The sequence below is a fragment of the Argiope bruennichi genome, chromosome 6, assembly GCF_947563725.1.
Source record: "Argiope bruennichi chromosome 6, qqArgBrue1.1, whole genome shotgun sequence".
Taxonomy (NCBI): domain Eukaryota; kingdom Metazoa; phylum Arthropoda; class Arachnida; order Araneae; family Araneidae; genus Argiope; species Argiope bruennichi.
The window spans coordinates 100,535,649-100,551,853 of NC_079156.1; the positions used below are offsets into that span (position 1 = coordinate 100,535,649).

Consider the following 16,205-nt stretch of genomic DNA (forward strand, 5'->3'; position numbering starts at 1 on the left):
TAGAACTCCTTGAATTTGAAAAGCACACTTTTGGAAAATGTTTACGACAAAGATAACTCAAAAACGCTTTGGTACACAGTCTTTACATTAAATCTACTGATTTCTGCCAAATTTTGAGTAAAATCCAAACAGAGATTGATCGTCTGTCTGTCTGTAATTTCAGAAACATTTAAACGCGATAATTCAAAAACGCAAGGACTTAAATGTATTAAATTTCGTGTGGAATTCTGTGACTACGAGTGCGGTTTAGTGTCAAATTTTTGATTTACGTGGTTGGGAAAAACACATCTAAAATGTAAAATTGATTACTGGATACTATTAACCACATGGGGATTATTTAGGGATTAATCGCCAAATTACCCGCCAATGAAGACATGAATAAATTCTCGCCAAAAGTTGATATTCTGTAACTGTTATATGTCAGCGCCATATAAGGCATACTCTGGAACTACAAGTTTATTAGAGAGTATGCGAGAAAGTTTTAAGGAGATCACTCCCGCTGGTTATCTATATCATTCAAAAGAGTCAAAAGGAAATGTAAGCAACAAGTACTCATTTTCTTACACTTTTTTATGCAAATTTCCCACTTTTAAATCCAATTACATGTTAGAACGCTACTTCTTCGAAATACTCACATATTTTTTAATGCATATGGAGGAATATATTATAACAAGAGTCACAAACGTATGGGTTCATTTCTATTAGAGAAAGTTATTATACGATATATCTACAATGTCATTCGATGTTATGAATGCCATTCAATATCATGACGATTTCTTTAGAATATTGGTAGACATTTTGGATTTAGAAGAAGCAAAAAACTTCAGCAAATGGTAGAGGGAAAAAAAATGTGATCCTGCCTACGCTGTTTGTTCTTGTCTTACCTGTGGTTCCATTGCAACATGGATAGCTTGGTTATTTTCTAGCCTTACCTCGTAAATTTTTGAAATTTTAAATTACGAAATACTTACACATTTCTTGAATGCGCTATATACTTGATCTTGTATTAAATCTAAGGATTTCTCTCTATAAAAGTCGAAAAATGTCCTGTAGGATTTCAGACTTAACTTGCTAGTTTTCATTTACTGCATATAAGATTATTATACTAATTTGATTTGAAATAACAGTGAATTGTATTTCAATCATTTAAATTCATTCAATTGGAAAGTAACTACACATTTTATGAAAAACTAAAACGAGTAAAAGTTACATAATTCAACAGGTAAACAGGTTACATAATTCAACAGGTCAAAAAATTACATAATTCAACATTATATAATATGTGAAAAGAAAGTATAAAGCAGGAAAATATAATTGTCAAAAAAACCGTAAACTTTCCTTGCCGTAAAATATGTCAATGAAAATAAAAGATAAAAGATCATTTCTCATTTTTAATTCTAAGCATACCTTTTCCTTTCTAATTGAAAAACTAAACTCGTAATTATGTTATTAAACTATTAATCATGTCAGAACTAGTTACTATTATTCATGTCTTATTTTTAATTCTAATTAAATTCTCTTTCTAACACGCAAGCTAAGCTATTATAATTATCAATAATTTATGAACTATTGTATTCTCCTATTCAGTTCAAGGTGATATAAAATGTTAACAACTTTAATTCCGAATTTCAGTTACATAAAAAGTTTAATTATTTAAAAAGTTTAAAAACCAACGTGTAGCCAGCTTAAAAAATAACTCCTTGAGATTTTTGCAGATGCTTAATATATTTACATAAACATAATATAATATTCACCTATTACAATTTTTATTTATAATCGCAGAGCGTATTGTGACTTTCTAATATATTTAGTTTTAACAAAATTTAAGAAAATCAGCATGTATTTGATAGCTTTTTATCATTAAACCTGTAATATTTTTCAATTCGTATTGGTAATTTTAAACCTTTTTTTAATTGGATTAAAATTTAAAATCTCAGCACACATTTGGATTACAATATTTCCCAATTCGTATTGGGAATTTTCAAACTTTTTTAATTGGATTAAAATTTAAAATCTCAGCACACATTTGGATTACAATATTTCCCAATTCGTATTGGGAATTTTCAAACTTTTTTAATTGGATTAAAATTTAAAATCTCAGCACACATTTGGGTTACAATATTTCCCAATTTGTATTGGGAATTTCAAATTTGTTTAATTGGATTAAAATTTAAAATCTCATTATACATATGGTTTATTTGATATTTTCTGTTCATTTGATTCCAGTTATTTTATTCAGCATAAAGTAATCTCTTATAGCTTCAATGCAGAAATTGCAATGTGTAATGGGAATTCCCAATAATTTTTGCTATAGCGAAAAAAAAAAAACAAAAAAAACTCAGCACGTATTTGGTTTATCTGATATTTTCTTATCATTTTAAATAACTTATAAAATCCCTGAATGAATATAAGGTAATATTAACCTGTTACAAATTTTATTCCTAAACACCAACGCGTATTGGAAATTTCCAGTACAGTATCTAGTATTATTAAAATTTAAAACTTTGAACATTTTGGCTGACATTTGGTTTATCTTACATTTTTTCCCACCATTTTATTTAATTAATAATATTTCTCAATAAATGTAAAGTGATCTTAAACTATTATAACTGTTATTCCTAAATTCCAAAGTGTATTGATAATTTCCAATACATTTAGTCACATGAAAAGTAAAATTTCAGCACATATTTGATTTATCTAATAATTTCTCACCATTTTACTTAATTGATAAAATCTCTCAATCATCGTAAAGTAACATTAACTTATCACAACTTTTATTCATTAATTTCAACGTATATTTTGATACATTTAGTTATATTTAAAAAATTAAACTGCAGCACGTATTTGATTTATCTAATATTTCCTCACTATTTTATTTAATTAATAAAATCTTCCAATCAACGTAAAGTAATATTAACTTATTGCAACTTTTATTCATAAATCCCAACGTGTATTGGGAATTTCCAATACGTTCAGACACTATCAGAATTTAAAAATACATCATGGATTTACACAATATATTTCTTCATCATTTTGCAAGTTGAAATAAAACGTAAAACTAAGACCAATTTCGAAAGAAAATGAATGATGTTTTAAAAGCTACATAAATGATTTTTTGAAACCATATCTTATTTATCATAGTACTTACAACGAGATTTGACATCTTTCTAAATATGCTACAATCAAATGATAGGTAGGCATTTTTCAACATCTCAAAAAATATACATAAATAGTATTATAGATTTTCATTTTGTATAAATGGTCCAGTTCTAATTTTTTTTAATTAACATGTCAATTTATCAAATTGAATTAGAAAAATAAATAAATAATTCTTATTAAATAATAAATAAAGTATAAATAAATAATTTGTAAATCCTTAACCAGAAGGCAAAAGTAAAATTATGGTGTGACAATTCAGAAAACTTTGAATAATTTCGATGATCTTTATGAATTTGAAGGACAAATAGAGGACATAGTAATAAGAGACGCAGACAGGTATCCATTATGGATTGCATATTTCTAAAGGTAATATAATTGTAATTTTGTTAAAGTAAATATTTAATAATTTTGTAAATGCAATACTATCTGTTAAAATTTATTTGCTTCGCGCACAGGAAAAACCTTTTTAAAATCTTAAGCAATTCATTTTCCGTTCTGGGAAAGATAGCGAATTTAAAAGAATACATTGCACAATATTTTAACAATTACTTAGTTGTGGGTTCAGGCATTTTACAATTCTAGTGAATGTTTGTTCTGATGGCCTTCTTTTAATAAACTGATCAATTAAAGTTTCTACATTTCTACATGGTTTGAATTCAATCAACAAATCTTTAAATAACATTAAAAAATCATTGGCGCCTTTAAAAATTGAGATCAATCAAAATAATCAAAATTATCTTTACATGAATGAAAAAGAAATTAATTTGTAAAAAAAAATTACTTCATTACCTCCAAAAAAGAAGTTATTTCATTCCAAAACAGCTTCATTATCATAAAAAGAATTCTAAAATGAGTTTCAATTTCACCAAAATACATTTACATTTTTAATAATCGTTTGCGTTTTCTGATATTAAAAAGGGAATAGATTTTAGAGTTGAGGTGTAAAAAAATGATTTTCATACGCTATAAAAATAAATAAATAATTTTATAATGTAAAACAATGTTCATGATTTGTTATATAATTTTTATTTTAGCAAATGTATGTATTGTTACTGTTATTAACTATTTATTCCAAATAGCGAGTGGTAATCACGTTTATAAACATTATATAAATGGAATAACAGGAAAAATAAACATAATATTAATCAAATTTATATGCTTAACGTATTTATTAAATCGCAATGAAGCTAACATTTTTTTAAGGGGAGAATAAGTTCTATTATTTAATTTTTTTGAATTATTCACTTAGGGTTAAGAAAGAATTTCACTATTCCTTAGGATTATGAAAGGAATTTTCAGATTTAAGAATTATTTACTTAAGGTTTTCATGTATTTGTATAAAAATATAAATCCATCAAATATCTTTTAAAAATCCTTCTTAAAGGTGAAATATATTATTTTTACAAAATTTAGATGTATGATTTTTTTAAAGATTTCAAAATATTGAAGACGACTTTTTATTAATTTTTTCTATTATTTTCTATAATTTCGTTTGGAACAAAACTAAGTATAATTTTGTAATTTTAATTAAAAGTTAATTTTTAAGAAATATTTTTATGAAATGAATTTTACAGTAATGAAAGTTGATAAGAATTTTACGTTAATCTGAAGTAAAATTGACTTTTAATTATCTAACAGAACTCGAATCATAAATGCACACTAGTTTTTTTTAAAGATTAATCGAAATTTTTACTATCAATTTTTATTTTATTTCTTCAAAAATTAAAACACTTAGAACATTTTAAAGATATTTAAATCTACACAGAACATCGTTTTGAGAAAAGTCATTAAAATGTACTTTTTTCGTGACCCCTTCAAATATTAATTTTACAGAACAATAATTTTATAATGCGGTTTTAGTTGAACAATATATATATATATATATATATATATATATATATATATATATATATTTTAGTGATAAAATAATAAGAAGAACATTTCACATTTTAGTTCATATTTGCTTATTTCTAAATCCATTGTCCACTTAAATTATTCACTTTCTACTCCTTTAGTTTAACGACCTTAAGTAGCTGCCTAATCTGCTTTGTCGGAAATCCGCAAGCTGCTCTAGTCAATGTATAAGAAGAACAAAAAAAAATCAGAAATTAATATTTGAATAAGATATTTATTTGAGATGTGATACTCAATAATACCATTAATGCTCATTTGTGAAACGTTTACCACTTTTTTTCCCCTGAGCATTTTTATTTTAGTAAATGGTTCTTGGACATAATTTTCGTATACTTGAAAATACTAATTTAGTACAAAAATTTATTAAAATCAAATATGTTTTATTGAAACTGTTGAACACAATATTTTAATGGTTTTACAAAGAGAATTACATCAATTGAAAATATAGGAAGTATTTTCATCAGATTCATTAGACATCTTGACTCTTTACATGAACAAATTCTGTTTAAAAATATTTATATGTGACAAATTATTTGTTGTTCGTCATGATATTGAATGGTATCCAGAATATCGAATAACATCGTAGATATATCGGATGCGACAAATTATTTGTATATTTTGTATTATATGTATGTTGTAGACAAAACAGATCGCCATGATGTCATGTTAACATTCTAATTAAAAAATTCCGTTTCTTTTGAGGAAACCTTTGTATTTAAGTAAGAAAAATGATTCAGATATAATTTAGATTTTACTTCAAAAAATAAATAAATTAGAATTAGATATACTTTAATATTATGTTAAGATGTTAACAAGAAATTTGATGTAGAAGTTATCCATTGACACTTGATATGTTTTCAAAATTGAGTCTAGAAGCATGAATTCACGTGTTAAGTCATGAGCAATCAACAATGTTTGGGATGTAAACACGACTTAACTCGTGAATAATCAACAATATTTTAAGAGGGAACTTAAAGAAATAATTCGAATTAACAGCAGTTCGAATTAAAAGCATTAAATTTTGATGAATTCCACTGCAACGGTTGTAAGTAATTTTATTCATTTACCATTTGTTATAGGAAATCTGAAATTATTATCAAAAATCAATTAATCAAAGCAGTGACCAATAAAATGTAACCAATGTGAAATATCCAACTGAAGAAGTTGTGAAATTCAAATCTAATAACTGCTCCAGTGAGATAAAGAATGAGATATTAATTCTGATTTAAAAAAAACCTCACAGATTTTCTTTTGAAGTTTACATTAATTATGGTTATATCGAAGATTTATAGAAAAACAGAATTAAGTTCTTCCTGGGGTTTTTTAATTGGTGTTAGTCATTCACTAATTTTTTTTTTAATATTTTGCACTATATTACAATTGTAAATTATTACTCAATAAAAATTTTGATCTAATACTATTCATCGTATATCTTTTTATCGATTTATTAACAATAAATATTCTATACTGATCATGTAAATTTGAAAATTCATTTAATCATATTAGCTTTATATTAATATGAGAAACATTTTAATTTGAACAGCTGCATTGCCCGTTCAAAAAGAGTTGGTTTTGAATTGTTTTTTTGTCATACGTTTTGATAGATTGCAAATTACTTGCCAATTACTCATTATACAGTTCATTAACATGAATAAATGCACAATTCCAATAGAAAGTAATTTTTTTATTAGAATATGCTAAAACACGTGTTTGAGCTGCCAATAAAAAAAACTAATGTCTGTGATCATAAGATATTATGCAATATATCTTATTACGTAAAGGGTGTGAAACATTGTCATCATGTTTTGGGGCTATTCTTTTCAATGTTATAGCATATAGTATAATTTTCGCTGAACGCAGGAGAAAAGGTTTATCCTTTTTCAACATGCAAACCTTTAATGGAAGAACAGGAAAATAAATGATGCTGTGTCACTTTTGCTTTAAATAATTTCAAGATTATCGTCTTGAAGATTATCATAAAAATTCCTTATTATGCTCCAAACATAATATTTTAGTTTTCAGGGGCAAAAGGGGTTGCACCTGTAGAATTTGTCGACTTTTCCATTACCTGATTTATAATTACCTAAGCTTATATAATATCGGAACGTTGTTAAGATTATATAATATATAGTTATATAATATTTTAATGTAAGTTAATGTTTAATGTTGTTAAGATTATATAATATATAGTTATATAATATTTTAATGTAATTGTTTTTTAAATTTGTTAAGCATATTTTTAACTGATTTTCATTCGTTAAATGCTTAATTCGCACATGGCCAGTGTTGTTTAGGGAAATGTTAGAAGAAGGAAAAAATAAGAATTAGAGTTATCAAGGTAGGAAACCAGTGGGAGTAGTCTCCCCCAAACTTTCTTGCATAATCTCTAATAAACTTGTCAGAACGCCTTGCATGGAAATGGCGGACAATAGTCACGGAATATTAACTTTTGGTGTGAATTTAGCATTTATAACAAATTTATAGTGTCATCCTTAGCGAGTTTTTTTAGAGATTGATATCCCTGGTTTGCGATTAATAGTACCCAAAAAGCGAATTTATATTTTAAGCAGACACTTTTTTCTGAATCGATTGAAACAAAGATTTGACACAAAATTGCACTTGTAGTCACAAATTCCCATATCAATTTTGATATATTTAAGTCATTGCGTTTTTTTAATTATCACGTTTATATGTTTCTGGAAGTACAAACCGATAGACAGTCAACCCGTTGTTTATTTTAGCTTAAAATTTGACAGGTGTTTACACTGCTGATGTTAAATCTATGTGCCGAATTTTATTTCTTCGTTTTATAGCTATCGTATTAACTTTTACTCGAATAATCGGACAGGCCAACTTCCTCTAAACATATTTTATTCAAAATCTGATGGAAATCAGCAAATATATTGCAATGAAAACTTATACCAAATTTTAACCGCCTAACTGAAAGAATTTTCGAGTTGTCTTTGTCTCAGATAGACAGACGGACATTTTCTAAAAAATATGTTTTTTTTTAACTCAAGGAAATCAAAAATGTGGAGAATCGTCAAACTCTAAAGTTCGAATTTTTTGACTACTTCTGTAATTCGTATACGATAAAGTAAAAACGCAAGGTCAATACAAACGCAAAATTGTTTTTTCATTCAATTTTTACTTTATTTCTGTCGCCTTTGACGACAATAATTCTACTATTCTGTTCGGGAGATTATCACGACTTTTTTTTCACTTATATATGCAATCATTTATTCTTATTACTGCTATAAGGTGTTTGTTAAAAAGATTAACAAAAAGTACCTTCAGGAAAATAAACTACCTTTTTCAAAGCAAACATATGATTGAGGTACTCTTTTTGGTAAAGGAAGTTAATTGTCATTTAAAGTTTTATCTTATGGGCTAAGACGAAAAACTTCTATTAAATCCCAAAATCAGTATTAGGAAACGTGTTTTGACAATAGGATGTTTATAGTTCATTTATCTCTGATTATTCCTCCTTAAGCTTATTCGCAATACGATAGGATAGTTTTGATACCATGTTAATCGAAGTGTTAATATCAGAAAACTTAACTGGCCACATGAAGAACATGCATGTAGCTGTCGAACTCATAGCTGAGGACAAGCTTCACTATATCTGACGTTTAATGGACTGGCATGGATATTACTTATATGACATAGGGCAACAATTGTGTCATAGTCACATAGAGCAATAATGGTGATATAGTCACATAGGACAATAATTGTGATTCACATAGGGTAGTTATTACTTATACATTACTTTTTTTTCTGTATTGTGTGCAAATGCTTTCGTGTTATCGTTGTTTACAAGAAGTTATATTGATTTGTATGCTGTGAAATTATTTTGAGCAACACTGAATAAATATATTCACGGTTTACAAATCACATCCTGCATATCCAGTATGGACTGGTTAGGTTTCTACATTTTGGATATTTTTCGTATGACTGGTCGAAGATTAAAAATAAGTAACAGCAGTGTCTCATTGATTGATGAATTGTTTTTGTAAAAGAAGATATACAAGAATATTGAGGATGAATCGAATATCAAAAAGAAATTATGCAGATCCATCCAAAATAAGATACCACAGATTTCATGCATGTGTCCATGTGCTTATACATCTGAGTATTTTAACCAAAATAACCCGTGCTCAGTTGTTTCCCTTGTTTCAGTTTATTTTAATACTTCTCAAAAATTTCTTAATAGTCTGAGAAATGATAAAAATTATTGCAGATGGTGTGCCTGGAGACACCTTGCAACCCTACAATGAAGATTGTGGAGGTCGCTGCAATCGCAGAAATAGTTAAGTGACACGGAATAGCGTTTTCTGCTGTAAATAACACTTTAATGACGCCTTATTTGCAAGTGAGTATTGAGTGTAAAAAATATTTGACCTTTTTATTAGAATTGCCAGCATGATTGTGATCGTGGCTTTGATTAGTAATGAGCGTATAAAGATAATAGTTGGTATAAATACTTCATGTGATTAATTGGACATTCTTTCATGTAATTTATTAGTATTAAGATAATGAAGCTGACTATAAATAAAATCTTTCCCAAACATAAATAAAGTATTATATATGTTATTATTCTTGCAAATTATTAGTATTTTGGCACTCAGATTTCAAAAGTGTTACAGAATTAAAGAGATAAGATAACCATAACGATAGTGGTAAAATCGTAATAATACCTTCAATTGATTCAATGATTGCTCTATTGGACTTAAATATCCTCCTTTTCTATTTAATGAAGAACATTTTTTTTCTCATGAAAATGAAGCCATGAAAAAGTGCATTCTCATATGGTTGATCAAATTCTTTGTCACATATCTGGGAAGATCATATTTTCTAGTAATTTTTTGTAAACTAATCTATTTGCCATGTATCTAACTAGCATGTGCTGTTACCATAGGGATTTTTTTATTATATAACTCGCTTAAAATATTGATGGTGGCTTGTGCATTGTAAGATCTTGTTTATTATTTGAACAACCTAACATCATAAATAAATATCAAATTGTAATAAATATTTACCAACTTCCAGCAATACTAGCTTGCTGATGAGTTGAAAATGATATCATGCGCCCGCCCCCCGGCAACACTAAAATAGCAAAGAAAGAAAACAACATAATGTCCCAACAATATTGAGTCAATATGGAATTTTGAGTTAATCATGTGATTACGATTTCATATCAATCGAATAATTAATAATTTCCTGGCAATTTGGCACGCAATCTGTGATAGCTTTTCATGTAAAAAAGCTTTCATTTTCTTATAAAATATCTGCAAGTATTTCTTACAAAATAAATTAAAGAATAATTTATGAATTCTCCTGGAAATAAAAAAAAATCAACTAATTTGGAATAGTTCATAAAATTCTGAATTTTGAAAAGACAAAAACATTTAACTCCTTGATACAGTGTATGAAAATTTATAATGTAATCATCACTACAATCACTTATAATATTAAAGACAGCAAAATAGAATTTAAATTCATATTTTTCAAAAGAAAATTGTCGAAAATTATATATATCAATTACATAATATTTTTATGCAAGCATTACATTTTATTCGCTTTGTGATTGGTGGATAGCGAGTCACCTGACCCTTGACATTTGGGGTTCCTTTTGCCAGTATTGTTCGAAATATTTAATGAAAATTATTATTGAGTCATAATAAGTATTTATACGGCACTTGACATTCAAATGATGACAAAAAAGGAAAAGGAAAGTTGTAACTAACATCAAATTAACAGCAAATGAGTTTAAAACAATATGATTTGTTATTTCTACTTTTAGACACATCTTTTGTGTTAACACCAATGAATAACGTTCCGGTTTGTTCACCTTTCTTGAATAATGTAACTTTTTCGTCTCTTGACTTAGCAATCGTTTGAATATCGAAGTGTGTACGTGTACACAAGAAGTGTAAGTACGAAGTGTGTACGAATACACGTGTTAACCCTGCATTGGTTTGTTAAATAGTAATGGGGCTTTCAGTGATATCAGATGAAGAAAAAAAAAATACGAAAGGCGGAGCTCGAATCTGGCAACTTGAAAAACAAACAAACCTGGTCTTGAAGCTGTTATGTTGACGAAAGAAATGTGAAAGAATTTATTCAATATTTAGACTTTAGAGATATAAGCAAAAATGCTCTCATTATGAGGCTTTGAGTTTTGAATCGGAAATAGGCCGATTGGAAAATACATGCTCTCATCATGGAAAGATCAAGCTTCCAGCATTGAACGAATGACCAGTGGAGTTTAAAAACGTGCTGCTTGGAACTGATGAACATCGTATACAGTATCGGGGAACAACCGGATTGGCAAGCGACCCCCCCCCCAGACTTAAAAATAATTATTTTATCACAAATATGACAAAATATTTGTTCATACAACCAGAAAAGTATAATTTTTAAAACCAGAACTGAACTTTTATTTCACAAAGTCTTCCATAAAACTGTGTCCAGGAAAATTTCTTAAGTAAATAGTTCATTTCATTTCTTCTTATTCAATAATTTTTACAATACCAAAAATTTTGAAGATAATATTTTTAAAAGTATTTGGATCAGTATCCGAAACTAAATAATTTTGCATTTTTAATCACTAAAACTTTTTTTAAGAAAATGAACATAAATATGCATTATAAAATATTTTTGTTTCAGAACCCTCTACTGCTTGGCGCAGACATCGTACTTCATTTCCTCACAATGAATGGTATGAATGGAATCTTTTAATATATAGTTATGATGTATTAATATCTGTTCAATACCAGTATCAAAATCATTAATATATTATTCATATTATTTGTCCCATTATAAATTTTTTTTAATTACTAAAAACGCTGGGCTAGGTGAAATGAATGATTTGTTATAGCTAGACAGCAGCATAATAGTCTTGATCGCCTTTATCTACACAGATCCAATTGAAATGAAGAAACGCAGATGAAAATATAAGCGCATACAAAATTATAAATGTGCAGGGATACTTTCCACACATACAATCTTAAAATCGAGTGATTATTGATTGATTTAGTTTTCAAAAATATCACTAGTACCTTGGGATCATGTGCAGTGCTGACCCACTTTGATATTTTCTGTACTAGCCTCTTTTCTGAACTAATGTCATCTTTTCTGAACTATTATAATGGCACCTTTTCTGAGTTAATACAATGGCACCTTTTCTGAACTAATGGCATCTTTCTGAACTAGTATAATGGCACTTTTTTTGAACTAATACAATGACACCTTTTTTAAACTAATGGCAACTTTTTTGAACTGGTACAATGTCACCTTTTCTGAACTAATACAATGACATCTTTTCTGAACTAATGGCACCTTTTCTGAACTAATACAATGACACCTTTTCTGAACTAACATAATGGCACCTTTTCTGAAATAATATAATAATATTTTTGAGAAATTACTCATATTTCGCTAGTTATGTAGTCACCTAGTTGTAGTAATCCTCCTACAGTATTATAATTAAGTATTAAAATAATTTACCTATTTCATATATTGGTAATATTACGCAAATGAAACTTGTATCAGTTAAATAAATAAAACTATGATACATCTTCGTATTCAGACATGATAGTTACTTAGTTAATTTCTTTTCCAATTTTTCGTAGATAACATTCAGAAAACAATTGCCATCATATGTAAATAAATTTCTACTCTCTTCAATGGTCACTCAGACGTTGTGATGGGAACAGCAGTTACAAATCGTGAGGATTTGTTCATGAAATTGACGAATGCTTCTTTGGGTAGGTAACTAATAAATGCAATTCTAAAGTGCCGTGACAACTGAAACTGGTATTATTATTAGTGAAAAATAAATTACCTTTTTCAGAAATTTTATCTAATGCATAGCGTATTTGACCATTTTTAGATGGCATTGTAATGCACATATATATTAACGTTCGTTCAGATGGCCCGTTACGCTTACGGATATGGTCGTAAATCTATCCTTTGACTCATTGTAGGACCACTCTCGCATACGGACATCGGTCAGTAGCTTCCCTCAAACTTTCGGTAAAATGAACAGACATTAAAGACCCCGGAAAACCACAAGAGAGGGGAAAGAGGGCAAACTGTGCCGGACTCAATTGGTGCACCAGCCGGCGGGGCGTTTAGAGAGACAAAAGTTGGGTCAAAATGTTCCATTACGGGTTATAACGATTGGAACGTCGGAACTTGCAGAAAAATTGGCTTATGGTGAAAATCTGAAGAGTAATGTCACTCTTACGGCATAAGAAAGTTTCTGTCTGTCAAATTAACTTTCAACGTTTTGATGTTCATGGTGAATATTAACTGAGTTGATAATATGCCATTAAATAGTATCAACAGGGAAAGAGCACAAAGCTTTATTAGTACAAAATGACCAACAGTAGCATTATTATATCTTTAAGATACTGTAAAACATTCAGAAAATCGATCGTGAATAATTCCTACAATAATTTGTGCTAGTGTTGGATTGATAACTGATTTTACTGCATCGGGTAAAAGTTGACTCCAATACTTTTGCACCAAATGCAGAAAATGCGATTTTTTTCCATGAATGAAACCAGATTCCCTTTGGGTATATGTCCTCACACTTGCGCCGAGATTGCTTGCTAATGCTGACACGAATATGGTTCTAAATTTGGATTTCACTTGTTTGAAAGAGTATTGATGATTATATGAAGACCTTGTTGTAACTATGATTGACTAATGGGTGAAAAGAGGAAAGAAAGACTTTGCTGATATAGTTAATATGGAAGAGATGGATGGTGGGGATTCTTTAATAGTGTGCAGAATTACAAGCGGAAAAAGGCAGTGATGACTTTGGATAAAATGTACAGAAGTACAATAAGCATCGCATATACTACTAGCGACGGAAAACTGCTAATGTCACTACATCGATCCAAGCGATCTAATATTTTGTATTAGACTGATATAGTATCACCTTACTGAAGGCGAAATGAGCTGAGGACATTATTAATCTATATCAATCAAGTTCAAAAACTAATACAGAATACCTGATACTCTTAATCTGTACCAGGATTGCGTTCTTGCTACTTTTGAGTGTTTGATACAAAGTATCAGGTTGGAAACCAGTATCATGCAGCCCTATCTTTGTGCAAATTGGGAAATAGTATGGGGACAGCTCTGCAAATTCCAGATCTGAAATTTAAGGGGAAGACGTGGTGTCATGCCCCATATGGAGCCCTGGTTTGACTCCATGTGTCATTTTCTACCTCACTATATAAAGAAGTACATGTCCGGAATAAGGTTTTTAAAGTAAATTCATAAAAGACTTTGAATGCTGTTTCAAAAAAAAAAAATTACATTTTGCTCAATTTGAATATAATTGTTTGATGTTTTAATAAGCATTATAAGAATCGTACAATATTCCCCATGTTTTAAACTTGAATTCATGCAGGCATTTGACATTATTTTCTGTATTAAATTTTATAATATAGCATATTGATAAACGAAAATGACAATCTATTATCGTGTTCAGAATACAGTGGCAGATTTCCAATTAGGCAGCTGCCTAGGGTTTCCAGGCTGAGGAGAAGCCACAAGCAGTTCGATTAAAAATTCGATTTGTTTTCTTAATTATTGAATAAATAAATTTCTGAAACATGCAAATTCTATGAATCATGAAATGTCTGGATAGTATTAATATTTTTTATCAAATATAAATTTTCAGTTTCCAATATGTTCATTCAGTATATATAAATCTAAGCATCTGCTTTAATAACATTGAGCACAAACATGAGTGCTGGTCAGTCTGAAATCATAATAACAACAAGTATATAATGAAAAAAAAATTAATTAGATAAAACTATCAACATAAAATAAATCACTAATATTTTAAAAATGCTTTGAAATATATAGCTAAATTGGCCAGTTTATTTAGATAGAGGTCTCATAATATGCTCTGTCTTGAATCTCAAAATACATATATCCGTCATAGACCATGCATCCTTAAAAAAATGAGATTAATTTGCTATTTTGTCTTTCTTTCTTTAAACCTGTTATCATTCAATAAGATAATTATATACCCAATAGAAAAAATGGCAGTATACAAAGATATATTAATGATAAATGCATTATCATCTTCAATTAATATAAACAGGTGTGTTCAAATTTCCTAAAGATGATAGACTGATTACTGTTAGAATTCGAAAATATTTACAACCTTGGTCCAACATTTAATTATTTTTAAGGTTACCAATAAAATATTAGCATCATTAAGTGATGTTATTTATTGATATGATCTTTGTCCTCGGCATTTAATAAGAAAAGTGTATCTCTTAAACAAGGACACATCACATCAAGAAATGAAAAAAAAAAAAAAAAAATGTAACAAGGCAATTAAATCGCATGAAATAATTTTCTAGAATAGCCAGAAAATTAGCGTTTTTTTTAACTGTTTGTCAAAGCTAGCAAGAGTTTCATAAAGAATATTAATTGTCTTGTATTAATTTTAGTGAAGTAAAAAAACTAATTTGTACAACAAATGTTGAATGTCTGTTTAGTCATTTGTTTACTTATGCAAACTTTTCACAATTCCATACCCTCTAATATATTTTGATTTTAGCATACATGACCCTTAAAAGATAAACTTTTCTATTAAAACAAAACTCTGTCTGAAGAGTGAAATAGGGAACTGAAACATTATTGGTTTTTACGTCATAACTTCTGTGCAAATAATTACTGTACAAAATAATCAGTGTACAATTAGTTTAGTTTAGCTTAGTTTATTTATATTAACGTCCCGTTTTAAAGCAACACCAGGGCTATTTTGGGACGGATCTCGTAATTTTGAATAGCGGTCAGATGACGAGTACGACACCTGAGATGTCACCACCATCTCCAAATTTCCACACCACACCAGCGAGAGGACAGTGTACAAAAATATTAATATATTATCTTAAAATACAAAACTTTAACTTTATAGCGCTTAAAGGTTTTATGTCGTTCTATCCTTTTCTTCTAGTTTCTTATCATGTAGCGTAAATGTAATTTTTTTCAGTTTCGCTTTCTTTCTTTATTTATTTTTTTATTTTTTTTTTTTGTATATGAAAAAGTATAGATAAATTTTTTAATTGTCAAGAAATTCGAACTCGAAATTTTGA

General features: G+C 28.4%; 1 protein-coding gene across 4 annotated transcripts in view; it reads left to right on the forward strand.

Moving 5' to 3' along the window:
* Positions 1-16,205, forward strand: part of LOC129972114 (cystathionine gamma-lyase-like) — a 132,441-nt gene that overhangs the window by 12,127 nt on the left and 104,109 nt on the right. For 2 of the 4 annotated variants that reach the window (XR_008784830.1, XR_008784832.1), the window contains exons 2-3: positions 9,314-9,445; positions 11,743-11,794. Coding sequence is in view for 1 of the 4 variants with exons in the window: in XM_056086105.1 (XP_055942080.1) it covers positions 11,743-11,794 (52 nt within the window). In the remaining 3 variants the exon portion in view is untranslated. Of the gene's footprint in view, positions 1-9,313; positions 9,446-11,742; positions 11,795-12,707; positions 12,829-16,205 lie in introns of those variants that run through there. The other 2 variants (XR_008784831.1, XM_056086105.1) reach the window with 2 other exon arrangements.